The 27,067-nt window shown below is 37.9% G+C and overlaps 1 protein-coding gene across 3 annotated transcripts in view; it reads left to right on the forward strand.

Annotated features, from left to right (window-relative positions):
* CELSR1 (cadherin EGF LAG seven-pass G-type receptor 1) overlaps positions 1 to 27,067 on the forward strand; it is a 171,330-nt gene that overhangs the window by 86,430 nt on the left and 57,833 nt on the right. For all 3 annotated transcript variants that reach the window (XM_026702947.2, XM_087934145.1, XM_087934144.1), the window contains exons 5-6: positions 2,168 to 2,256; positions 25,473 to 25,630. In XM_026702947.2, the coding sequence (XP_026558732.2) occupies positions 2,168 to 2,256; positions 25,473 to 25,630 (247 nt within the window). The remainder of the gene's footprint in view (positions 1 to 2,167; positions 2,257 to 25,472; positions 25,631 to 27,067) is intronic.

Genomic DNA, 27,067 nt, shown 5'->3' on the forward strand with positions numbered 1-27,067 from the left:
TTCTTGATTTATCCTAAATATTTACTTTTTGCATATGATTTGTTTTCATTCTTGCTAAGTGTTTGATGAAGAACAATTGCTACAGCACAAAGACACCTTAGAAATGTACAAATATACATTTTTATGGATATATACTTATAGTTGCCATAATTTGTTTGTTGTTGCCGTTAACATTGTTATGCCAGTCTAGAGCTAATATTATTGTTGTCATTAATTGTAAGTGTAATTTGAGTGACAACAAATGCTTTTCTAAGTGTGATTTTATAGGCCTACTAATGTCTTGTATTTACATTCCTACAATTGTAATCAATATGTAACAGTCTCCTTGAAAAGGATTTGCAGGCTGGAAGTACTTCTAAATTCATATTTGACCCTGGAAGCTCTTTTAAGAGATAGAGCCTCTAAATGTTTTTGTCCAGTCTAGGCTAATATACCTGATTTTGTCCCTTTAAAAAGAAGTGACAATGTGATATGAGATATGGGACTGTGTTTGAAACTTCAGCTGGAAAGACGTATAGCTGCAAAGGTGTTAGTAGACATTTGTTACTGGGAAGTTACTAAATTTCTATTCCGCTACAGATGAATTGGCAGAGTTTGCATATTTAGCATTGCATGGGTTGTTCCTGACAGTGGTGGGATTCAAATTTTTTTTTACTACCGGTTCTGTGGGCATGGCATGGCTTGGTGGGCATGGCAGGGGAAGGATACTGTCAAATCTCCATTCCCTCCCCACTCCTGGGGGAAGGTTACTGCAAAATCCCATTCCCTCCCCATCCCACTAACCTGCTTTCCAGCTCCGTTCTCCTGTGCAGGGCAACCGAAGAAGACTCAGCCAATCAGCTGGGCCTCAGGAGGCAGAGAATAGATGGGGGAGGGACCAGTCAGAGGCGGTATTTGCCGGTTCTCCGAACTACTCAAAATTTCCTCTACCATTTCTCCAGAACTGGTCAGAACCTGCTGAATACCACCTCTGGTTCCTGGATATCCAAAGCAGGTTTTTTTTTCAAACTGTTCCATGGAGTCACTAGAACAGGACAGAGAAAAACTTCACTCACAGTCCATTTTCTATCACTAGAACTTTACTCCTGATCAAGAATGGTTTTGTGGTGATTTTTTTTTCCACTTAGCAGCTTTCATTACTTTGAAAAACCCTTGAAAACCCCTGAACTAAATTATATCTGATCACACATAAATAATATCCCATATGATGTTGTCTGTATCTTCTCTATGTCTTCCTTTCTGGAGACACAACACTTTATTCTCGGTTATTTTGAAAGTGATGGAGATGGCTGGCAGTCAGGAAAAGGTCACACCAAAACTTGAGCTTTCTCTTCCAAATGCCTCTTTTTGTTCCAAAAGACATTTAATCTGCCAGGCTTAGCATCGTTTTCAAGCTTCTTTATCTATGCAATTGTTCTCTTTATTATTATCCGTCTACATACCCTTTCTAACCCAAGTGTTTAACTTGATGTAAACGATCTTGAAAACCATAGTTTGAAAGGCTTTGTTATATGTTGTCTTAATTCGTCAGTATATTGAGGGAACATGTACAGTACAGATAGTCCTCAACTTACAACAGTTCATTTAGTGACCATTGGAAGTTATAATGGCACTGAAAAAAAGTGACTTAGGATTGTTTTTCACACTTACGACCCTGGCCATCAGAAATCAAAATTCAGACCCTTGGCGATTGACTCATATTTATGACAGTTGCAGTGTCTTGGTATCATGTGATCACCTTTTGCAACCTTCTGACAAGCAAAGTCAATGGGGAAGCCAGATTCACTTAGCCACCGTGTTACTAATTTAAAAACTGCAGTGATTCACTTAACAATGGTGGCAAGAAAGGTCGTAAAACAGGTCAAAACTCACTTAACAAATGTCTCACTTAACAACAGAAACTTTGGGCTCAATTGTGCTCCTAAGTTGAGGGCTACCTGTATATGCATACGTATATACAATGGATTTTTCTTAAACATCTTTGGTATTAATCTGTTTAATATTTTGTTTAATATATTTTGCTGCTGATTGTACTAAATACGATTAATGTCTTTGTTAATTGTAAAAATGAATGTTTTTAAAAATGGAACTTTTAAGGTGGACACTCTCTCTCTCTCTCTCTCTCTCTCTCTCTCTCTCTCTCTCTCTCTTCCATGCTATTTTTCAGGAGAAACCACCACAACAGTTGCACCATTTGTTCCAGGAGGGGTTAGTGATGGGCAGTGGCATTCTGTCCAAGTGCAGTATTATAACAAGGTAAGGAATGCTCTTTTAGTAATATTCTTTTTAAACTCAATGGATTGGATCAATTTCTTTGCTAACATAAATCAAGGAAGTCCTTACAGTTAAAAGTCATGCTGGAATGGAAATCTTGCTTTGGGGGCTGATTGCATTTTTAAAAATTGCAATAGGTCAATAGGATATATTCCATAATGATGAATGAGTATCTTTGAACCATTTGTGACTATTCTTCACAAAATAATGTAAAGTAGGGGTCCCCAACCCCTGGTCCACAGACCGGCACCGTTTCATGGCATTCCAGAAACTGGGCTTCGCAAACAAGCAAAGGCCCATGCGTGGGATGCAGGCAGCATGCACAACCAAACCCCTTCCGGTCCACGGAAAATCCTCTCTCCACAGAACTGGTCCTTGGTGCTATTGGGGGCTGTTGTTATAAAGCAGGGGTGGCAAACTCAAGGCCCGTGGGCTGGATCCAGCCCACAGCATGCTTAGATCTGGCTTGCGGGGCCACCCTAGAAACAGCAAATTTCACTTCTGCCAGCGAAAACGGTGCTTGGGGGGCACACAAGGAATTGGCAGGGTTGCAGGAGGCCGTTGAGCCAAAAACAGAGCTCAGGAGCCCATTTTCACTGGCAGAGCTTTCAGGCCACCACATGCCCCCCCCAACATGAGTGACATTGAGCTGGCCATGCCCACCTCGGCCCCCCGAGGTCAAACACAATCCTGATGTGGCCCTCATTGAAATCGAGTTTGGCATCCCGTTATAAAGCCTTGAAAAATCATACGTAAGCATTCCAAGGCCAAAGAAAGAAAACCAGTGAGTCTGCTGTTTTTGTTTCAAAGCAATATATATATATTGTGTGTATACAATGTGTGTGTGTGTGTGTGTATTTGTTTTCTTAAGTTTTCGCGGGTACTTACATGTATGTTATTCAGCTTTGTTCGGGTATTTTCCCACGTCATTGTAGTTGTGCTTTTAAAACTACAACTTTAAAAGCACAACTACAACGATGTGGGAAAATACCCAAACAAGAAACGTTGCTACAACTTTAAAAGCACAACTATAATGACATGGGAAAATACCCGAACAAAGCTGAATACCATACATATAAGTACCCACGAAAACTTCAGAAAACAAATACACACACACACACACACACACACACACACACACACACACATTGAAATGACCAAGGGTGCTCCTGTAGCTAAAAAAAACCATAGTCCAAAGCTTTACAGCCATTAAGAAACTACTTAATGAGGAAGTCTAATGATGACAACATAATATACTTTTTATTAATGTGACATTAATTCTTTGCTCCTCAAAAGTGAACTTCTTTCTTTGGTTCAAACAGCTTTTTCTAAGTGGAAAAGCAAAATCACAATTTCTTTCAGGTTTTAGTTTTAAAGTCTTTCATTCAGCACAAAAAGCGCGCAGTGTCTTAGCAAGTATTCCTTATTATAAGCAGGAACATTGTTCTTGATATATTATCAGAATAGTATTTTTAATTGAGAAATTTAAGGGTAAAAGTAAAGAGGTCTTTGAATTAAAGCTGCCTGCCGGCGATTACATGGATATAATCCTTGCATTTTTTTTGCTAGCAATACTGAAACATTTTTTTAAAAAAAACTTCTCAATTCATCTTGGATTTCCTGCTGATTTTGCACTAAAGTACTAATATAAATCCAATCCTGCTTGGCTTTTTGAGATTAGTCAAGGTTAAATAACTCTTCCCGCTTAAAATTGAAATTGTAAAAAGTAATTATCATTACAAAGGAATTGGTTCTACCAAAGTCCTAAGATTGATAAACCTCTATTAAAGTTTCTTGTTAGTAATTTGCAAGGATAAGTTTGGCATGTTGCAACTAAGATGATTAGGGGACTGGAGGCTAAAACATATGACGAACAGTTGCAAGAACTGGGCATGACTAGTCTAGTAAAGAGGAGGACCAGGGGAGACAGGATAGCAGTCTTCCAATATTTAAGGGGCTGTTACAGAGAGGAGGGGGTCAAGCTATTTTCCAAAGCACCTGAAGGCCAGACAAGGAATAATGAATGGAAACTGAACAAGGGGACATTCAACCTAGAACTAAGGATAAATTTTCTGATAGTGAGAACAATCAAACAATGGAACAGTTTGCCTTCAGAAGTTGTGGGAGCTTCATCACTGGAGGCTTTCAAGAAGAGATTGGATTGCCATTTGTCAGAAATGGTGTAGGGTCTCCTGCTTGGGCAGGGGAGTTGGACTAGATGGCCTTACAAGGTCCCTTCCAACTCTGTTAATATGTTAAAGAATTACTTTGGGATCATATTAACCTTTGGAGTGGTCTTTGGAGCTTAAGTGCAACCCTTAAACAATAAAGTTCAGAGAAAGCAGTTAACGGATGTGAGGAGAGAGAACTCAGGGTTAGTTGAAGCCTGTCTTCCTGGCTTGTTTGGCACCGTCACCATGGATGTCCATTTACCCTAGCCATTTATCACTGAATTATCCATGATATCTAGAAAAGGGAATAAAATGGATTTAAAAGTTTGATAGGATTACTTTCTAGTTTCTTTTTAAACAAATTTTTCTTTATAATAAAAACAGCAAATAAAACCATCTTTCCATTATATAGTGTGTCGGTTGAGAACATATATTTTGTGCACATAACAATATTGGTATATATTTCTTATTGAGTTTACATTCATGTTATATTATAGCCAACATTATATATCATCTTATATCATTATTACATTGTCATGAAGTTTTTATTTCAGTTTCAAATTATCCTTAAAGGCAAATCCCAAGTCGTACTAAATTATATTCATATTATAGCTTATTCAAAAGTAATCAATTTTAGTATATCATTATTATTACATTATCCTTTAATTTCTTACTCTACTTTCTAACCATAGGATTACTTTGTAGTTTCAATGTAAGCATAAGATCTTTGGAATCAGGATGCTTGGAGAATGCCCGTTGTCCACATCAGAGGGACCTGTGCTGAAAATAACACTAAATATAGTTCAGGATAATAAAGATGAAACCACCCCCCACCCCCCGAAAAGGCAGAGGGTAATATTTTTATATCATAACAAAACAGTAAATAACTTAATAACAGAATATTGGGAGACATCTCTTTTTTAAAGGAATTGTCATATGAACCTGGAATATCGGAATGAAAACATTACTGAAAATTATGATTAGGTTAAAATGGAGGTAAATTTCTAAAGCTTCTCACGGCACCGTTGTCATCAGAATATGTGAGCCTGAGGCTCACTGCAGCTCATCCTCATAAAGTTTGTCTCTGTTTACTTCTACATGTCATGAGGTCATTGCCTTGGGTTCTTTATGAAAGACATCATTCTTTCTTATTCCTTTATCTTTTGTTTTAACATTACTGGGAGAGGTTAGATATTTGCAACTTACTTAAGTACCTACTTAGTCTTTGCCATAAATTTTCTTGCAATCTGCAACTTACACCCTTGCATTTGGCTATTACAGTGCAGTTGCTTTCGTTGAAAAAACACTGATAAAATGACAGTTGATAGAGTAATCCATAGTTCTTTTACTGGAGTCATTGGTTCATGTTGGCCAAGAAGCCTGGGAAAAAGTGCATATATCAGTAAAAGTCTGGGTTTCATGGTGTGGTTGTTGGTTTAGAATTTTAAGCAGCTGCCAAAAAGATAACAACTTGACATTGCTCCAGGGTACTCTTTAAAAAGAAAAGTGATCCCACACATTAGTTAAAAATAAAGTTTTGCCTCACTTCAGGATTCTAAGTTTGTTCAAGTAATAAAACATTTTTCTAGCAATATGATTATTTCTGTTTGAAAACAGACAAGAAAAATATTTTTGTGCATGGACAACACTGCCTATAAAAATACAAATTCCACCTCTTTGAACTCAGTGAATCAGTTTACTGCTTTAATAATGGCATCAGTTTAAGCTTTTGCAGGCCTGTTTGCCGTCTCAAATCAATAGCTGGCTTTTTGCCTTATTTATTTGCTTGTTTTATTTATACTCCACACTTCAATAAGTTCCCAGAACAGTTTCCAAGAAGTTAAAACTACAGCAAATAGAAATTTAGAAAATGTAAATAAGAACATTAAAATGCCATAGCATGAAAGCAATGAAAGAACTGTACGATAAAGATTCTCTTGAGTCAGACACAATTCTTAGTTATAAGGACACACCCATGTAATTTTCTTAGCAGTAATGTGCAAGTGATTTGCCATGGTTACCTTTTGGGACAATTTTACTGTCTCCCTATTTATCCTACAGCCCTGACGTTTTTTGGTAGTGTCCTATCCAAATTGTGATTATTGATATACTGTGATTATACAAGGAGATGTTACCAACACTAAGGAACAAAAAAAACCCCAAAAGGCTAAATCAACGTCGGCATTTCCTGCCAAGAGCACATCTTTCTTTTTCTGTCCTGGCCACTTTTTACAAAGGCACAATTGAGAGGCTTTTTAACAAACTGCAACACTGTTTGGTTTGGTGGCGCAGTGCCTCAGATAGAAAGTCCATACAGAGAGTGGTGAGGACAGCCGAGAAGAGTATAGGAAGCTCACTTCCTGTTATTCAGGATCCTACTTATAAGCGTTATTTGCTTAGAGCTCAAAGCATTGTTAGAGACCCCACACACCCACTTTACGGTCTGTTTCTGTTGCTCCCCTCTGGGAGGAAGTTTTGAAGTATTTCTAGCAGGACTACCAGATTCTGTAACAGCTTTGTTCCCTATGCCATCTGTCTGGTAACCTCGCAAGATTCGTTTTTCTCACCATGTGCATGTATCCATCTGAGCTGAACTGTGTTGTTTCTCCGTGTCATATAATATATGTGAGTATATGCATATTCATTTATTTATTTATTTAGTCATGTTTATGTAGTGTATATTGGAGGTGGTGACCCTTTGAGAGCTGTGTGCAACAAAATTTCATTTTAATGTACGCCGATTAGTGTCAGTTCAAAGTGGAAATAAAGTTATTCTAAGTCTAAAGACATGTTAGGTGACCTAAATGCTGCATTGAAAGAAAAATTTTAAGCCAGATAAATATATTTCTGGTCCACTGCAGTTCACATTTTGGGGGTAATAAGATGTAGAGCAAATCTGTAGATTTCCCCTAAGTATAGATGGAGAAGGATTCTATTGAAACAACAGCTAGTGGTATCTAGATAATAACAAAAAACACACAACTCCTTTTCCTTTTTGAAGCTTCATCAGTTCTTAGCACCCAATAAGAAGAGAGACATTGCGCAAGTTCGGCTTAATTTGCCTGTGTTGGATTGTTGGATACTGCAAACAAAGCTAAACCACAAGCTTGCAATGTTGTACTCCTTTTTCCCTTAAGGCTTCCTTTCCAAATTCTACAGAACTAAAAATTAACACTTGCCTATAGCAATATATGTTTGGAGGCAGTTTATTGGTAAGCTCTTGTTTTAACAAGGATTTTATCCCAGAGATTTTCTAAGACGAAGGTAATTTAGAGATTTCAGGCTGTGCCAATAAATATATGGGAAGTTATGTCTAAACTTGATGCAACCCTGATATGTCAGAATCACTCAGATGCATTGCATCACTTAAATTACATGCAGATATCAGATTTGAAATCAAGATACTGGCTGTTATGCCAATAATATATTTTGCCACGTTGCTCTGTACCTGCTGCAAATCAGTCAAAAATGATACTTTACGATATGAATGTTTGATAATTTTATGACACTTCAAACATCAATCATTCATTGTTTAAACTTCTATACATTCATCTATTCCTTTATGAATTCCAACTTGTAACCCGGACTTCGCCGTATATAAATATAAATGAGAAAATACAGGAATGGCTTACCATAGACTTTCCCCATACAATATGAAATAATACCTTTGTTGTTGTCACTAAAGGGACTCTTTGCCTCGAGCACAATGTCATTGTTACCTGATGTAGGTGCCGGCTAGGTTTGACATCTACAGGATGGCCTTGGATACCCCTGCCTGAATTTGATGTGCATTCCCAACATTCTTCACTCATTCTTACCAGGACCTCCCTCCCTGGCACCATTACAAGATTTGGGGGAGGGATGGATTATTTGTAAGTGATCCTTAATCGCTATAGATAGGCTGATGCTTGCATTGAATTTTGTAGTTTCTATGTGAGATGATATGCATGCTTGCTTTCCTGTTTAGTGCTAAAATCCAGATTTCTCAAGTCAATTGGTTTCTTCAACTCTATTTACCAATTGTACCCATGTATCAACGTATTTCTTACATTTGGCTTCAATTTATTGGGCTTTGTAAAACTGTATTTATTCATTCATTCTGCATAAGGGCTTTATAAATCAGTTGTCTTTGTATGCATATGTATAATGTATACACTCCGGTTTACACCTTAGGGAAAACAGCAATTGCCTTAATTAATATTTGATTGATAAAAGTAGTAATAGTACAATACACACAACTTTAATATTTCTGAAGCTTTTCAGAAAGACTCCGAGACCCTTTTAGCTATTTTCCATAGAATTGTTATTAGGGAACTAAATCTGAGTGGTTTATATAAGGTCAAGTTACAAATTCAAAGCAGAAAGAAAGAACTAGAAATTTAATTTATAGTTCATTTTCCAGTTTTTGCCAGGAAATATTTTTAAAAAATGTAGAGTTGAAAAAAGCTGTTTACGGTATTGAGTGAAACACTGCTTAGAGAACATCACCCAACCTTTCTGGCTCTGTGGACCGCCAGAGGAGGTGGGGGAAGAGAGAGGATGGTTTCACATGCGTGCACACCACTTGCACGAATGCAGCTTTGCACACTAGTGAAACCATTTGTGCATCACTTGGGTAAATGCAGCTTTGCACGTTCAGTTCCCAAACGGGCCATGGCCTGCTACCGGCCCGCAGACTAGGGTTGGGGGACTCCTGGCTTAAAACATCATTGATATTAAAGCACTGCTTCAACAGATTAGACCAAGGCTGTGAAACTCCCGGCCCACGGCCTAGATGCATCATGCGTTGGCCACATCCATACCCGGTTTAGCGAAGGGGGGGAAGTTCTGATACATCACATGATGCCGCCATGATGACCTGAGTTTGACACCCCTGGATTAGAGAATGCGAAGTGCACTTCCTTGTTCTGCTGAATTGTTTTTGCTCTGTTGGAAGCTTTTTTTTAACATTCACAAATTCCACTATGACTCTGTGTAAAGGAAAAATAAACTAGAATTAACCAACTGGGTGCAGTCTACTGGGAATCAATCCTGAACTACTGCCATCTTAATGAATTAGTGATTCATAGGAGTACGTAATAGTTTCAGTAAGAGTGGATGGACAGTGATCCGATAGTTAACGTGCCCATATATTTTGCTCATATATTCCTAAGAAATAAAATATACAAGAACTTAAAACATGGATGACACCTCGTATATTTTTCTGAGCAGCAAATAAGGAGTGACATTCTACAGGTAGTCCTTGATTTACAACAGGGATCTTCAAAGTTTGACAGCTTTAAGACTTGTGGACTTCAACTCCCAGAATTCCTCCTCCAGTCATGTTAGCTCAGGAATTCTGAGAGTTGAAGTCCACAAGTCTTAAACTTGCCTTGCTTTACAACCATTTAGCTACCATTCAAAATTGTAAACAGCACTGAAAAAAGATGATTTTACAACTGGTCTTCGCACTTAACAACTGTTGCAGCATCCCCACAGTCATGTGACCAGATTCAGTTGTTTGGCAACCAGCATGGATTTATGACAGTTGCACTGTCCTGTGGTCATGTCACTGCCATTTTGAACCTTCCCAGCCAGCTTCCAACAAAGTTAATGGTAGTAAGCCACATTTGCTTAACAATTGAATGATTCACTTAAGAACTGCAGAGATTTGCTTAACAATCATGGCAAAAAAGAGAGTAAATCAGGTATGATTATCTTAACAGCTGCCTTGTTTGGCAATGGAAATTCTGGTCCCAATTTTGGTCATAAGTCAAGGACCACCTATACTTTTTTTTTTGAAACAAATTTTATTAATTTTAAAAACAAACAAAACATCATTAAACATTAAAAACATAAAACCTCTTTCCATTATAAATCTTCACAAGGCAGGTAAAACATTATTTTATATCGCATACTTCTAATTTACCACATTTCCATATAAACACATAAATTCTTTTTGATAAATTTCTCATTATTTCTCTTTACTCTTATTCAATTACATTTCTTTTCTATATTTATCTACTATTAAGTCATCATATTTATATTTCCCTCTGACTTGTTTACAATTGTTCTCATCTAACATTCCTCCGAGATTTTATCAAGTCTCAATCAAACATACACACACAAAACACAAAAACATAAAACTTCTTTTTAGAAAGTAGCTTGGCCCCAGATTACCTCTTTTTGTATGGACTTTAATTAAATCCATGCTCTTCTTATATGCCATTACCTATCTTATTTACCATTCTATATCTTCTATATAACTGAGGACCGCCTATACTTTCTTCTTCCAGGATGATTGGTTGGTTGGTTTTACTTCCCAAGCTTACAGAACTCCCAGTGCTTTTAACGTGCCATGTCTCTTTTTATCTTTGTAATATTCCAAACAGAAAATTGTGTCATCTTGTTATCCTTCATGGTGCTTGATGTAGGTAAAATACCATAATTATTAAAGTTCATTAGTCATAAAGGCAACTTCACAAACCCTTATTCTTTTTAACAAGCAATTTAAAAATAGGAATTCATTTTCTTATTTAAGAATAGGAAGTATTTCTAAATTCCAGTATTATTTCTATAGTAGTTTGGGTGGGTTATGGGGTACAGTTTTAAGGCTGTGTATGTCTTTAACTTGTTACATTACCTGTAAAGATCTTAAAGGGAAAACTGGATTTTGACTGATTTTATAAAGTTGGGAGTTTTGAAATTAAAATCTTTGAAGTGTTTCCAAATTCCCTTGATGTAAAATATGCTATCTTTAATCTACTAATTACATTACCTTTTTTCTTAAATGCATAGTGAAGCTTTATCCAAAATTAAATGAAGCATGTTTTCATGGGAAATGCCAGATCAAGTTACACAATAAAATATTAACATATTCATATGCATATTCATAAGAACTATCAAAGTGTTACATTTCTAATTCTATATTATGTGTGAGGATCAACAGGATTACTTATCTAGTTTTTCTCTTGTAAGTATGTTGAGGAGTAGTTGAAATAGTTTGGCATTGTTTGAAATCAGCATTAAAAATATAACCATCTCTGCAATCTCTGATGAACAAATGGAAGCAGCATTTGTGGCTGGTTGTCTGTGCAGCTGAAAGATTGATTATCTAATTTCCTGAGGGGAAAACAGGTTTTGTATGATGATAGAAGTCACCTGACATAATCAGCTTTATGATGGTGTAAAGTTATATACTACAGTTTTCCTCTGGAAAACAAAGCTAATTTCCAATTTAGTTATTTCGTTTGGATCCTAGTGTTATTTATACAGAATATTCCCATTTTGAAATTAAAATGTATTCAAAGAAAAACAGTTTTATTCCAGATAAATAAAATTGTAAAATGTGCAAGGCACATTTATTTTAAAATTTGGCTTAAAATGTAATAGTAATAGGTGATCTGAAGTTAGATCTGTGGCCAGCCTCTCATGAGACATCATCTTATTTCTTAATGTGTACCAGTAGCAAAGAAGACAAAACAGGATTGCCATGCAGGCTTTTAACTTCCAGAATTCCCCCAGCCAGCATTTACAACTGGTCATTTTGCAACTGTTTGAAGTTATGACAGCCACGGAACAAGTGCTTTATGGCCTATAAAGCACCTCCGTGTGACTGTTATGTTCAGTAGTTCTGCTTTATGACCAGGTGTGGCATTCCGCAATCATATGTCATAATTTGTGATGTTTTTTGTTGGTTTCTAACAACCACCATATTCACTTAACTACAATACCACCGCGTTCACTTAATGTCTGCCACAAAAAAGGCTGGAAAATTACTTCAGTTCACATAGTGCCTTGACTTACCACCATAACACAACTGGAGTTCTGGTCACAGTTACGATTCTTTTATTTATTTTATTTATTTATTTAGTTTGTCAAGCATGTATGAGAAAACAAGTATAAGTATGAACATAACATATAAACATATAAAGTATAAACTGGTATAAGTATATACATAATAAATGAGTACGAATAAATAGGAACGGTAGGACAGGGATGGCAGGCACAATGGTGCGCTTATGCAGCTCCTCTTGGTTTTATTTTATTTTATCAACTTTTAGTACTCCCATTGGATCCTTTTTATTTAAATAATATTTTTTGGAGACGATAACAGCGTAGACCACAACACAGACAAAAGTTTTTGTTTTGCTGAGGACTAACAAGGCATGGGGAAAAGAAAGAAGCGCCATGGCACTAGCCCAGGATCTTTCCCACCAGTGAAGACGGCAAAACAACCAAGAATTGAGGAGCACTTTGCTGGCAAGAGATCTGTAAGTAAAACTAACCCCCGCTCCATTTCCGACAATCTTGAGAAGTTAGAACCGGACCTACAAAGAGATCTGACAAAACAGCAGATACTATGCATACCCCCTTAGAGACCTCTTAGGAATGGAGTGAGGTCCACGGTAGACAGTTTAAGGTTAACATTTTGGGGCTTTGAGTATGTAACAAGGGTCAGGTAGTTAGTGTTGCTGAAGTCATATTTTCTGCAATCGAGTTTGGAGCGGTTTACTTTGAGTTTATATCTATTGTTTGCCTGTGTAGGCTGAGAACTATTTGTAGATTTTTTTTTGTATGGATTTATGCAGGGTTGACTGGTGAAGGGTGGTCTTTACAGAGAACTTTAACTGATACCTAGTTAGGAAAGAGAACTTTAGTTGCCAGTTTTTAAAATATTCATGAAATGTTGGTGTTTTGGTGGTGCCAGTGAATAGGCATACTTGCAGTTTCCCTGTTATTATCTAGTACCATCCAGACATGATGTCAGCCTCCCACAAACCACAATAGAACCCAGCCAACTACCAATGCATCATAGTCAGAAAACAAATCTCTTAATAAATTGAGCCAAAAGAGACAATGAGTGGAATCATATATAGCCATCACATAGTCCAACATTATTCATTTTGCAGATTAAAAATGCTGACTGAGCAGAAGGACACTTTCTTAAATCCATTGTAGAATAATAATTCAGACATGGAACAGGTTGCTCAAGAAAATGAGCTGAGCCATAGCATTAAGGTCAGGTTATATTTATGTAACTTATGATTGAAAACTAGATAAAGTGTAGGAAACTACAGATATAGTATCTTCTGTTGCACATATACCCACCCAAACAAACCTATCCATAGGCTGCTCATCTACATTTCCTGCTGGTTGGAAAACAGCAAATAACTTGTAAAGAGATGGCTCGTGTTATAAATAATCTCTGTAGAGTTCTTGACTGTAAAAGGGATGTATCTTTGCTTTAGTTTGGAAAGTTAAAGAACTGTTCAGTTGTGTGTATCAGAATTTCAACCCACAGACTGCTTTGATGATTGCCATCATCAAAGCAAAGAATAACATGTAGATTTGTTGTAATTAGATCAAAACACAACTTTCTCTCAATGTAAATAAGTAAGAAGGCTGACTCTACCCTAACTTGTGAGTGGACTTTGCCTCCTAGAAAAAAGTGTGGTTGCACTCTTATAGTAATCAGAAGTCAAGCTTAATGAGGACATCTTTACTTTAAATATATTATGGTTTAAAAACGCTTGACAGATTTAAAAAAATGTTCGGGATAAGTGTCAGGAAGAAAGTTTGGTTTATATGAGCTGTCAACCAGTAGGATGGGCCACTACATGAAGTGATGAGTTCTCCTTCGCTGAAGAACTTCAAATCTAGATCATCATCTGTCAAAGATACTCTAGTGAATCCCACACTGATGTTCAACTGGATCTGCAGATTATGCATCTATCACTCTTGTCTGTATTCAGGATACGATGATTAGAAAATTAGAGCTTAAGGTACCTTAATGGATTTAGATAAGTTAACAAAACCACACCAGTTGTTATTATCATGAACCATGTCCTTTTCCAAAACAGCTTTTAGAATATCTGGCTTTTTGGCTTTTGTATTATGTGACTATATGACAAGGAATTTAAGAGATAAAAGAGTTATTAGGTATACTATTCTTAGTCATCTCCTGCAACAACTGCTATCCTAGGTCACTTTTTAGAAATAAATTGAAAGGAATTTTCTATTTCTAATTTTTCAGTTGAAACATTTATCACTTTAGTCTTAGGATCCCGCAACCTATTAATAAGTACTTTGTATTTATGCATATTTGCATAAACCAGCCAATTCTTGTATCTGCCTCTTAATTTAAAATGGGATTTTTTTTTAAAGAAGGAACATTGTTGAATACAGAGATCAAGAATTTTATCATGGTGAATAGTTCCTCATACTCCAATGTCCAGCATTTTAAGAATTCACCATAAGGACTTTCAAGTGTATACTTACCTGTAGTGAATCATGCAATAAACGTCAAGAACTCAATAGTTCCATAAATAACACCACATCTGCCTGCAGAGGAGAAAAGAAAAGAAAACTGGGAAATTATGTTCTATTGAAATTTATTTGTATTAACACAAGAGATCATGGAGGATTCAGAAAGGGAAATCCTTATAAACATGAAATAATTATAGCTGGAAGTGAAGGAGGCATAGAAAAAAACATCTTTGAAAGCACAGTACATTCACATGTCAAAGAACTGGCCTTGAATTGGCAAAGTTCAGAAGGGATTTCCATCCGAGTTCCCATCTCATTGCCAGATACGATTTTCCTGTGTTGACATCTGCTAGGTATAGCAATGTAATATTCTTTTGGTTACTTAGTCTGAAGTTTTCTCTCTTAGATGCAACAAATTGGGACAATATTACTCATCCAGTAATATTGCTGGGGGTGGCCCAGGTGCTTTTCTTGCCCTTGGGTGGATTTTTTGGGGTGGTGGTGGTGTTGAGTTAAGCTGGAAGTGGTCGGCCCTGTAGCAACCCAGGAGCTTATTTCAGAAGGTGCTGCCATCTTGGTTCCTCCCCTCCATATAACCATAGCCATATATTAATTATCTCTTTTATAGGGTTTTTTTTTTAGATTTTTGGTTTTTATGTACGTTACTTTTTTAAAAGGTGTTTTTAACTTTGTGCATTTTATATTGTTTAGCTTTTAAATTTATTGTTTGTATTGTTGACCCTTCTTATGCTGGTCTGTAATTGTAAATAAGATTTGATTGATCATGTGAATCAGGCATACATCATGTTACTGTAATTTTGTGCACACTTACTTGAATCCTCATGAATGCAAAGGAACATACTCAGAGGAAAACATGCACAACATTTACTTGAAGGAGTTTGAAACTTAACAAATATTTTCCCTCTTAAAATATTTGTAATATACTTGTAATTTATAAGAAGAAGTGGCTGGGATTGATTTTCCCATGGAACAATGTGACGCAGTTACTTAATAACAACTGTAGCTTTGAAGGTTGATTGATGACTATGTTAATTTATATGAATTATATTTATGCACATGTAAAACTAGATAGTTTAAAATTTGGTACCTATTTTTCTCCCTTGAATTTATCTCTCTATTAATACTGAAAAACCTAGAAAAATCTACATGTATCAGGAAACTGCATCAGGAAAAGAAAATGGGGAGAGAGTTTTTCTAGGTTTTGAAAGATCTTGGCTCATGGGGTGGAAATTGTCATTATGGGTGTAAATTCTTTTCCATCCCAAAACAAGCACGTACAACAGCCTGTGTTGTTAATGAGATGGGAGGGGGGAGGGAGTGAATGAGACATCAAAGAAAGAAAGCCTTTATGTTCGGTATTTGTTTTTCCTGTTGGCCATTAGTAGAAAGTGTTTTCCTATGTCAAAACTCTGTTCTTTTTGTGGTGGCTTGCTCATAAATATATTTACCTTTTTTTGTTTTGAGTGGAGGAGCCTCAACATAACTGTCCCCAGTTGGACACCCCTTAAATGTGGGGGCATTGAGATTCCTCAGATTCTGAGCTACAAATAGCCAAAGTTTACATTAGTTGGGAATCCTGAAGTCTCCTCACACCTGATAGATGGCAGCTTGGGAAACAATTGCTGACTTTTGTGGTGTTATTCAGATTGGTATAGCCTACAAACCCATACTTCAGGTTCTGTCCTATTCACTGAACCCTTCCGTTTAGTTTGCAAATGTCACACCTTTTCCTAAACTCTGTTGAATTTTTACAGACCCTGATATTGGTGCTTAAAAAAAAAATCTGTGGCTACAGCAAAACCATTAATGAGATTTTTGACCACAGAATCAGCCAAACATCTGAGAATTCAAAAGCTTTCTCTTTATGTTAGAATATTGGGCTTAGACCAATAGATTAAAAAGGGAAGGTTTTTTTAAAAAAACTCTGGCAGCGTGCCTAATGAGACTGAACATAATTGAACTGAAAGTGCACCCTTGGTGTTTAAGCATCTCCTATAGACTACTGCTATTTGTTCCATTTTTTATTAAAGGCTGCAAGGAGAGAGAAAAAACTAGACTACGGTGTGCATGATCCTTTAAAATCATAACTACTGGTGATTTTTTATTTTTTTGCCCACTACATAACTCTGAAAAGAAAATATTCATTTCGCTTTTAGAAGTCAGTAGGAAACAGGTTTTCCTTAACCTTTAGCCACTTGAAACAGTAAATGAATACATACTACTGATTAACATACATACAATCTGGCATGGCTTTCAAAATATGTAAATGTTTTCCCCCCCTCTTAGTTATGCCTGCACTTCTTATTGTTATTTTCTATGCCTAAAGGATATGTGCATAATAAATAATAATAATAATAACCACATTTATGTACCATAACAAACCAGGGTATGTTCTTAAAAATAGAGGTAAGGTTCAGACCCATATGTTATTTCAACCCCTTGGCACCAAATGAGAGGAGATAAATAAGGTGCCCTAATGTTTGAAAAAAAAAAACATTTAGAATTTTGAAAACATGTTATGGGCAGTCAGGCCACTGAAGGAAAAGGCTTACCAAATAATAAAACGATAGTGATGGAAATCTTGGCAATTGTAAAACCACAGTTTATCAAAGTGCTACAGTTGGTCTCACTGACAGGAAATTTATCCTTAGTTCCATGTTCCAATTATCTACCTAGCTATCAGTAAACTATACAAATGATAGATGGTAATGAGAAATGCAGTTTTGATTGGTTTGCTAGATTTACAACTTGCATTTCCTCCAAAAGCTCTAACAATTTACATAGGATTTTCCTTCCCTACATTTTTATTCCCACAATCAAATAGTTAGACTGAGAAAAAATGACTCATCTAAACTCACTGAATGATTTTCCATTGCTAAATATGGATTTCAACCTGATTCTCTGAAGTCCTGGTTGAACAATTTAAACACTACACTGGACTATAGACATGAAACCTGAGAATAAAAGTATAATTTACTGGTCCCCAGATTTTAAAGATGTATGGTGGTCACAACAGAAAAATAGTTATTATATAAGCCATCGGTGTTTCACCATAATGCATTTTTCATTGACGTAATAGCCAGATCTCGTCTAGGTTTGTTCAGCATATAAGTGGCTTATCTCATTCTCATAGTTGATAAGAAAGGGCTCAGATTTTGCTGAGTAACAATTGTGTAGCTTGAAGGAGCAAGCAACATCTAAATCATATATGCTCAATTCTGCATTAGATTCATAAGAGGAAAAGTTTCACTTGACAAGCAACTAGACACCTATCTGAATTCAGAAGAGTTTATCATTTGCCATTAGTATATATGTGATGTCATTAACTCATAGTAGAAATATTCTCTTTTCTACGAATTGGCAATTTCCAAATAAGCTTTCCCCAGCTCAATACCCTCCAGGTAGTATTCCCTAATCCTAACTCAGCAGCCTGAAAGACTATTAAATAGTAGCAATTTCTGGCATCTCCTGGTTGCCATACTATGGCTATCTAGGTTTTGCAGTCTAAATCTAACCAGTTCCACCTATACTGTACATCAGGGCTCCTGAACCACCGGGCCCCGGACTGGTACTGGTCCGTGGATCATTTTCTACCGGGCCGCTGGTTTGCTGGGTGCCACCATCTTGTTTCAACGAGAAAGTGCTTCCGGGTGAGCTTTTCCAGTTGGAAAGCGGCGTTTGGGTGCTGAGGGAATCCTCGCACCTTAGTTTCATCGAAGTGGGGGGGCGGCTTTGAACGAAGAGCCGTCCTGATGGCGGAGGAGATTAAGAAAGCACAAAAAAGGTACAAAGGAGGAGTTGAAGGTGGCGGGGAGAAGAGGGGGACGGCTGGCTGGCCGGTCGCTCGGCTCGCCTTGCCTTGGTCGTGCGTGCTGATGCCGGTACCGGGCCGTGGATCATTTTGTGATGCCGGTACTGGGCCGTGGCACAAAGAAGGTTGGGGGCCACTGGTGTACATGGTCTTCATCACCCAGAATCCCTAGCTACCTGGAGCTCCAATATGGAAGTTTTGCTATTCCTACCTCCCTTTTCTTTTCTTAAATCAACTGCATGTAGTCTTAAAACACAGAATGACAGTTTATTAGAGGAAGATGCTTTGTGAAAAAGAAGCGTCTGTAGAAACAGGCATTTTGTTAAGTAGCAGGCACTAACAACATAGGCTGCTCATGCTGACAAAGTTAGTTGCACAATATGCTGAATATTTACTGACTGAATACTATGACAAGCAGGTAATGTGAGTTTTCATATGGTTAACCCGAGATTGTATTTTGTAATATAATTTGAAAGCCCATTAACTGGCAATAAGTGTGCAAATATACAACTGAAATACATTTCTTGCTGCCTGAGTTGTATAATCATGCTATTAAACTAAGCTGTGCTATAAGGATAGCATCTTTTAATTACATTTTTATACAATATCATGTCCAAATTACACATATTTATTGATAGTTGTTCTCTTTGTCTTACAAAGTAGATAGCCTTTTCAAAATATTTTTTTAAAATAATTTAAGGAGTATGGAGTATGTTCACTGAATTATACAGTGTGTGCTGTATAATTAATTTATATAAGGAGAGAAAGACCACACACACCTAGATATATAAATGTGAGTGTGAGATCGGAGAACAATATAACAGTTCAGAATTTTGTACACAAGAGAAGAAAACTGTCCTATGGAAACTGTTCATAGGACACACGACTGGAATCATTTCATTTTGCAACATCTTAGTTTCAATAAGGATTGGTTTTATATAGAATAATCTTTCATGTGTATTTATTTATTGTTTAGTGCATGGCTGCCACACATTTTGAAAGCCAGGGATGTCTACAGAGTAGTCTGGCTGCCAGCAGCTGCTAGTTCGTTTAGTTCACGCTGTCGCATTATCCAGAGTGCTCCACTAGGAAGCGAACTACCTTCACACCCCATTTCATGGGTTTAATGCAATAACTCTGAGGAGGAAATGATGGGGGAATAGAAAGGAAAGATGACAGTCTAATATTCTAAAACAGGAAAGAATCATGGTATGTAGGTTTCTGCAGCAAACTATGTTTGAAATATAAAAGAAGATTTTGAAATATAAAAGGTTATTTGGTGTTTCTGTGGATGTGCACACTGCACCTATTGGCACCCTCCTTATATCAAATTCAATTTTTACCAAATCATGCAACCACTGTTGTGCAACTTGAAGAAAATATTTCATTTCTTTAAGAATTGCTGACAAGTGCACTGTGCATGTTAATACATTTTTCAGTCGAGTACTGACTCATACTTCAGACTCCTATCCTAGCGGAAACAACAAGCTAGAGTATGAACTATAGGCTGGCTAACCCATAATCTTTTGAAGGTGAGAATCATAAAGTGATGATCATGCAAACTGCTCCATAATCTAAGGAAAACAGGGAAGAGAAACATTTAAGCACTTCATCTAAGATTCCAAACCATTGTAGCCTGGCAGTTCTTCAACCTGTGAAAAAATAATAAAAATATTGTTTATTTTTTAATATCCATAAGCATCAACTCTGCCACCTTCACTATTCTTCGCTAAGCTTGCTGGCATCCTGCCATAAACGTGGGGGAGGGGGCAGGGTCATTTGGGGAAGATGTGCAAGAGAAAGAAGAAAGAAGGAAAAGGAGGAGGGAATGGCGTTAACGGGAAACCAGACGTGTGAAAACCAGACTAATCCAATTGCCCGAGGATGACTGGATTGGAAAAGAATGCAAAGCCGTTTCAAGATGCGCCTGACATCAAAGGAGTTCTCAAAACATCGCCCTGGGATGCTGTTGGACACTGGCATTCTGGTCAAGGCCGGGGGCAGGGAGTGTACAGGGTTCAACTTTGCGCCGGAATAGTTCTAGCCTCGCTTTTGCTGCAACCATTAATCCTTAGTAAAAGAAACCTGTCCCTTCAACCAAATGGAATCGAGGGTCTTTCTTTCCTAGGGACTTAGATGGAGCAAGCCTGACATTGTAGGGGAGATGTCATCATATATTCCATTACTGGGATGCTCTTGTGCTTTGTTTTTTTCCCACTTGTTTACCATGGACTCTGAGAGGAACTTCAGTGGAATAACTAAAATATATGGACTGATTTACACTTACTGTGTAACGGTGTGGTATGCTGGGTGCTCTGTAGTGGATAAGAAGATGCTCCAGAGAGTTATAAACACAGCACAAAAAAAACATTGGTTGCTCTCTTTCTTCTTTGGAAGAGATAGCGAAGACCAGACTCCTCTCTAGAGCACTAAAAATCTCCACAGACCGTTCTCATCCTGGACATTCATATTTTGAACTGTTACCATCAGGGAGTTGCTATAGGTGTCTTAAAATGAGGACTAATAAACTGAGAAACAGTTTATTTTCCAAGGCAATAATTGTCTTGAATCAAACAGTGCATTTGTGATTTAGTCCTATGTATATAGTGGCATTTTTAAACTATCTAACTTACTATATGTTTTAGATAGGTTTTAGACTAGGTTTTTAATTATTATTATTTTAATTATTTTAATTTTTAAATACTCTGTAGTGTGATTTGTGATGTGGTGTTTGGTGCACTGTGCTGGAGTAGCTTTCAAATTTCATTGTATTTGTAGAATGCAATGACAATAAAGGTATTCTATTCTATACTATTCTATTCTATTTGGATGCAAAAAGGAATCTTTCAGAGTTCCTGGGTGATAAAGGAGTACAAAGTGAAAACATCGAATTACACTCAAAAAGTTGACCAATAATTAGTGAGATTGGGAATCATCATAATGTGACAGGGATTCATTTGAGTCATTGAGTTGAGTAGGAGCACGGTGGCTCACGTGGTTAGGATGCTGGGTTGGAGGTTAACAATCCATGTTTGAGATCTGAATGCTGCCATGAGGTGGGTGAGCTCCCATCCTTCACTGCACCTGGGGACATGAAAGGAGTCCTCAACTGGGTATCCCACAGGCAACAGTGATGTCAACTGCTAATGTTTTCAACCTGGAAGCACCTCAGTGCTTCTGCCATGAGTGCAATGTGATTGAGTTAACTCTGTTTGAATTCTTGATTGAATAAGTTGAGTTATCAAATCTGTTCACTAAAAGGTATGTGTGAACATGCAGACAACTCTTACTAGATTATCCAATTCATATTAATTCAGTAGGTGGCTTAATCAAATCCATGAGATCTTCAAAAAAAAATCTTTTCGCATGGCTCTTGTGAAACGTGCAGTGTCTTGACTCAGGTTACATACAGATTGTATACATTTGGAAAACTTGTGTACAGAAAGTAAGCATTTGGGAAAGATTTATAGGAATCAAGCGTTTATTTTAGAAATGCTTTGTACAATCGAATGTGCTAAAGTGTTCCTCAACCTATAGATGTTTCAGACTTGGGTATGGGAATTGAAATCTGTTGTGTTTGCAGGATTCCAGACTGAGCAAGGGTGTATAAGTTATATCCATACATGTACTCATTAACTCAATACGCATAGAGATGTGCATATCTTAATTAAAAATCTATGTACAAGTTCAGATGTTGAAGATAACTGACAATGATTATTGCTTTTTTAAATAATGTTTCCCAGAGCAATTGATAAAATGCACTAATACTTGAAGGTCTCCCATTCTGATATAAATCAGATTTTTCTCCTTATCTGCTGTTGGTGAGTCTACGCCTTGTGTTACCTGGCAAATGTCAAGCCCTTTATATGAAGCACTGCCAAGTTATGTGATCATAGTAAATATAGCTGGTAGGAAACGAAAAACATTTTTATTGCTGTAGCCTAATACCAGGAAATAGCCTTTGAAAAACCTTGCAAAAGTTTGATGTCTGTTAAGTATAATGGCAATGGCTATGAAAAGCTTATCTAAGTGCAATGGCTTGGTTTGGATTAAACAAGTTAAATACCAAGAAATTAAGTATATATATTTTTTAATTAATTAGTCCTCGATTAACTAATTTAGTGGCTATTCATAGTTATAATGGCACTGAAAAAAGTGACTTATGACCATTTTTCACACTTACGGCCACTGCAGCATCCTCATTGCAGCATCTCCAAGGCTACGTGGTTTGCATTTCGATATTGATAATTGATTCATATTTACGATGGGCACAATATTCCGGGGTCACATGATTCCCTTTTACGACCTTCTAAAAAGCCAAGTCAATAGGGGAAGCCAGATTCGTTTAACAACTGCATGACTGATTTAACAACTGCACTGATTCACTTAACAAATGTGTCAACATAAATTCTGGGGTCAGTTATGGTTGTATGTCAAGAACTACCTTACTTCAGCTATCCTTTGCTTTATAGTTCTGCAAAGACTGTAAATGTGAGGATTGGTTGCAAAGTTGCTTTTTTGCCACCAGATAACTGTGACCATTTAGTGCCAAAAAGCAATGTTGTTACTAAACAAGGACCAGCTGTACTGTTGGTTACTAAACAAGGATTATTCCAAAGCAGCGGTTGCCAACCAGTGGGCTGGGGACCACTGGTGGTCCGCAAGAAAATTTTGGTGGTCCGTAGAGAAATGTGTCCCCCCCCCCAAAGCAATTAATCCAGGCTGCGCAGGACCACAAGGCTGCACCACCCATATGGCCCGCCCACCTACTGGCCCCCACCCTTCGGCTGAGCACAAACTTTACCTTGAGTAGAACCACACAAGCTGGAACTGGAGGGTAAGACCAATGGCGGGGGGGGGGATCCGCCCCAGGGTGGCTTGCTGACATTGGTGGGAAAGTCAGTCCCATATTCCAGACCTGCAGTAGTCACAGGACTGGCCCTTTGGTCATCCCGAAGCAGCTCCTCCAGTGCATGGCAGGCCGGTGCACCCGGGTGGAGGAGCAGCTGCTCCGGGATGACCAAAGGGCCAGTCCTGTGACTAGTGCAGCTCTGGAATATGGGACCGACTTTCCCAGCAATGTCAGCAAGCCACTGTCCATCAAAATTCATATTAGTGGTCTGTGGGGTTTAAAATTATGAGTTTGGTGGTCCCTGAGGTCCAAAAGGTTGGCGACCCCTGTTCCAAAGAATGGCTGCCATTGCAGACAAATCCCGTCTCATAGTCATTCTCTTTTTTTGATTCACTTCTCCCAGGAGGCTCGCTGATCTCAAAAGGATGCCTATTCCAGTTTTGGAGCAACCTCAGGAAGTATAAGATTGCTAAAACCACTATAATAAAATTGAATTAATTGGCATCCTTCAGTCTCAAGAGACTATGGTATCGTGCTATGAAATCGATAACTGCCACTGCCTGTGTTGTTTCAATGCTGTATGCGAAGGTGGAGTGTCCCCTCCAGAGCACGAGGCCTGGGTAATTTAATATGGAGGGTAAACTGTTACCCAAGCAACAGATTCCCCCTTCTCCACGTCACTGAAATAATGTAATGCGGTGATGGCGAACCTTTTCGTTGTGGTGTGCTGAAAGCGCGCACATGATAGTGCGTGCGTGTGCATGCCGGCACTCACAATGCAATGTGCCTCACCCCCCCATGCATGCGTATGCAATACCCCCACTGCCCCTTACCTGCACTGCGCATGCATGCTCCTCCCAGCTGATTTTCGGCCTGTTTGAGGCCTTTTTCAGCCTCCCAGAGGCTCGAGGGAAGCCTTTGGAGACCAAAAAATGGGTCTCCAAACACCGGAAGTAACAAAACCAGAAGTACCGGATGTGATTAAACGGACCCAGTTTTCGGCCTCCAAAGGCTGCAGAGGCTTCCCTCAAGCCTTTGGGAGGCCTAAACAGGTCTCAAATGGGCCGAAAACCATCTGGGAGACATGCGCATGTGCAGTGCAGGTAAATTTGGCTGGGGCTCGCGTGACCGCACAAATGGCTCTGCGTGCCACCTGTGGCATGTGTACCATAGGTTCGCCATCACGGGTCTAATGGAACGGCAGAGCCAATACGATTAGTTCCAGCTGCATCGCAGGAGTTACCAGAACGTGACTGTACTCAGTCACGGAACTGCTTCCGGGGCTCCGGCTCTGGATTTTGCCTCGAGGTTGACTCCTGAAGCCTTTTCCAATAATAGATATAGCCACAAGGCAGTGGAGGTTTGAAATAATAATAATTACTCAGATTTTTATGGCTTAAAAGCAATCATTTGCTGGCCAAGGATCACACTTCATATTGGATGGGGTGACGGTTTACCGTGAATGGAGATCAAATCATAAACATGAGTGGGACTGCATTACAATGATCATTATTTAAATAATGAGCCCCAAATTTACTTCGATAAGTGAAACATTTGTTAAGTGAATTTGTCCCATTTTTACGACCTTTCTTGCCATAGTTGTTATGTGAACCACTGCAATTAATAATAAATTAATTAATAAATTAATAATATCGTTGTTAAGTGAATCTGGCTTCCGCATTTACTCTGCTTGTCAAAAGATCTCAGAAGATGATTGCGTGACCCTGGGACACTTCAACCATCATAAATATGAACCAGCTGCCAAGCATCTGAATTTTGATCACATGACATGGGGATCCTGCAATGGCCGTGTGAAAAACGTTCATGTCACTTTTTGGGGGTGCCGTTGTAACTTTGAACCATCACTAAACAAACTGTTGTAAGTCGAGGACTACCAGTACGATTGTTACTTTCTAGCAGTCATGGTTATCGTGGCTTCTGAGAGGTTCAGTACGGATGCCTTAAAGAGCATCAGTCACCTTGGCTGACAGGTTGTCCATCTCTAACTTACAGTGAGGCAGAGATTGTACAATGCTGGTGCTTGAAATATTTATGCATTTTAAGTTTTTAAAAAATTTTCACATTTATTTTGAAGCCCAACATAGGCCAACATGGCATTCCTCATGGGCCCTCAGGGGAGAAGGTAGCTGTGGTCACCGTGGACGACTGTGATACCGCAGTGGCTGTACGCTTTGGAAGTCTGATTGGAAACTACTCCTGCGCTGCTCAGGGAACACAGTCCGGCTCCAAAAAGTAAGGCGTTGATGGTTTTTAATGACATGAATATATAGAATTAATCCGGCTACCAAGAGTCTTCACTCCTTTTTTTTTTAGATATGCCTGGAATTGATTATTGTCAGATGTAAAGTCATTTTCATGTCTGTTTGTATTCAATTAAACTTTACATTTGTGCATTAAGGACAAAATGGTTGGGTTGAGAGAACAATCATGTAGAAATCTTTGCTAAATTGCCCCTCCTTGTGGCAAGTTACCAATTGCTGCAGGTGTTTCTATTTCTTAAGCATCTTTTAATCTCTCTCTATATAAAAGCGAAATATCACTCATGCATCAACACAAAATCTCCAGAACCGTAAAGCCTACACACTTGAAATTTGGCACATATATTCCTCTTGGCTTCTAGGTGCTCACTAAGAAAGGATTTTTCAAAATGAGCATTAGTATATTTCATATATTATTATTAACACGCTCTGATGCTAAGGAGTTCTACTGCCTTTCCCCACCTGAAAAGAAATCTGTTCCAAGTGCAAAACACAAGCAGAGGAATTTTAGTTTTAGTTTCACAGTACCAAGCAGCTTTAGTGCAGAACAGTTGAGCTAAGCCACACCCAGGCTCCTTGCTGTCTCCTTGCTCACACAGCAAATTCAGTTTCAGTTTCCAAACAGCCCTCAACTCTCACACACACTGGACGCTAGCCAGTCCGTGAAACTCCAGTGGATGCTGGTAGGTAGATGCAGAATTCATCTATTTTCCTTCCCAAAAACTAAGCCCGACCACGTAGTTTCATAACGAAGCACGGGTATAGAGCTAGTATAGGGAAAAAAAGTCAACAGAGAAGAAGAAGCTGAAAAGTAAGTAAAGCCAAGTGTTCACGCTTCCCTTCAAAAATATCCACTCAGGTGAGGAAGGAGAATGTGTCAAAGTGAAGAAAAGACAAATGAAGGAAGAAACACAGTTGATCTGTTTTCCTCTGTGGTGTTTAATCACATTGAACTAAAGAGCTAAAATCCTGAATCTTGACATTCTAATATAATAAATTAATATATTTCAGTTAATTGGGAAAGAGTCTTGAAAATGTTTGTGTCATTGAGGACTTTTAATGAATCAATCCTGCTTGGAATATTTTCAGCTTAGTTTTGGATAGGTTTCTCAGGTTAAATCTACATTTACAAGTCAATGTAAGTTTGAATAAATGCAGCATCTTGATTATGTAAATTAGTTCTGGTTCTGCTATGTCTGTTGTTTTGAAAAAGCAAAGGAGTACATACATGATTAGGATGATTAGGATGAAATGAAGATGTTGGATTTACATATTCCTTTGTAATCCTAAAATGTATTGGGCAACATCACCTCTCTTAAGTATTTATGTTACAAAGAATTGCTGTAAATATTATCTATATATCAAGATTCTTTTTCAGTAACAACCTGATATATAAGAATTATAATGCTTT

The sequence above is a fragment of the Pseudonaja textilis genome, chromosome 5 (assembly GCF_049901715.1).
Source record: "Pseudonaja textilis isolate UNSWEBS1 chromosome 5, rPseTex1.2, whole genome shotgun sequence".
Classification (NCBI taxonomy): Eukaryota; Metazoa; Chordata; class Lepidosauria; order Squamata; family Elapidae; genus Pseudonaja; species Pseudonaja textilis.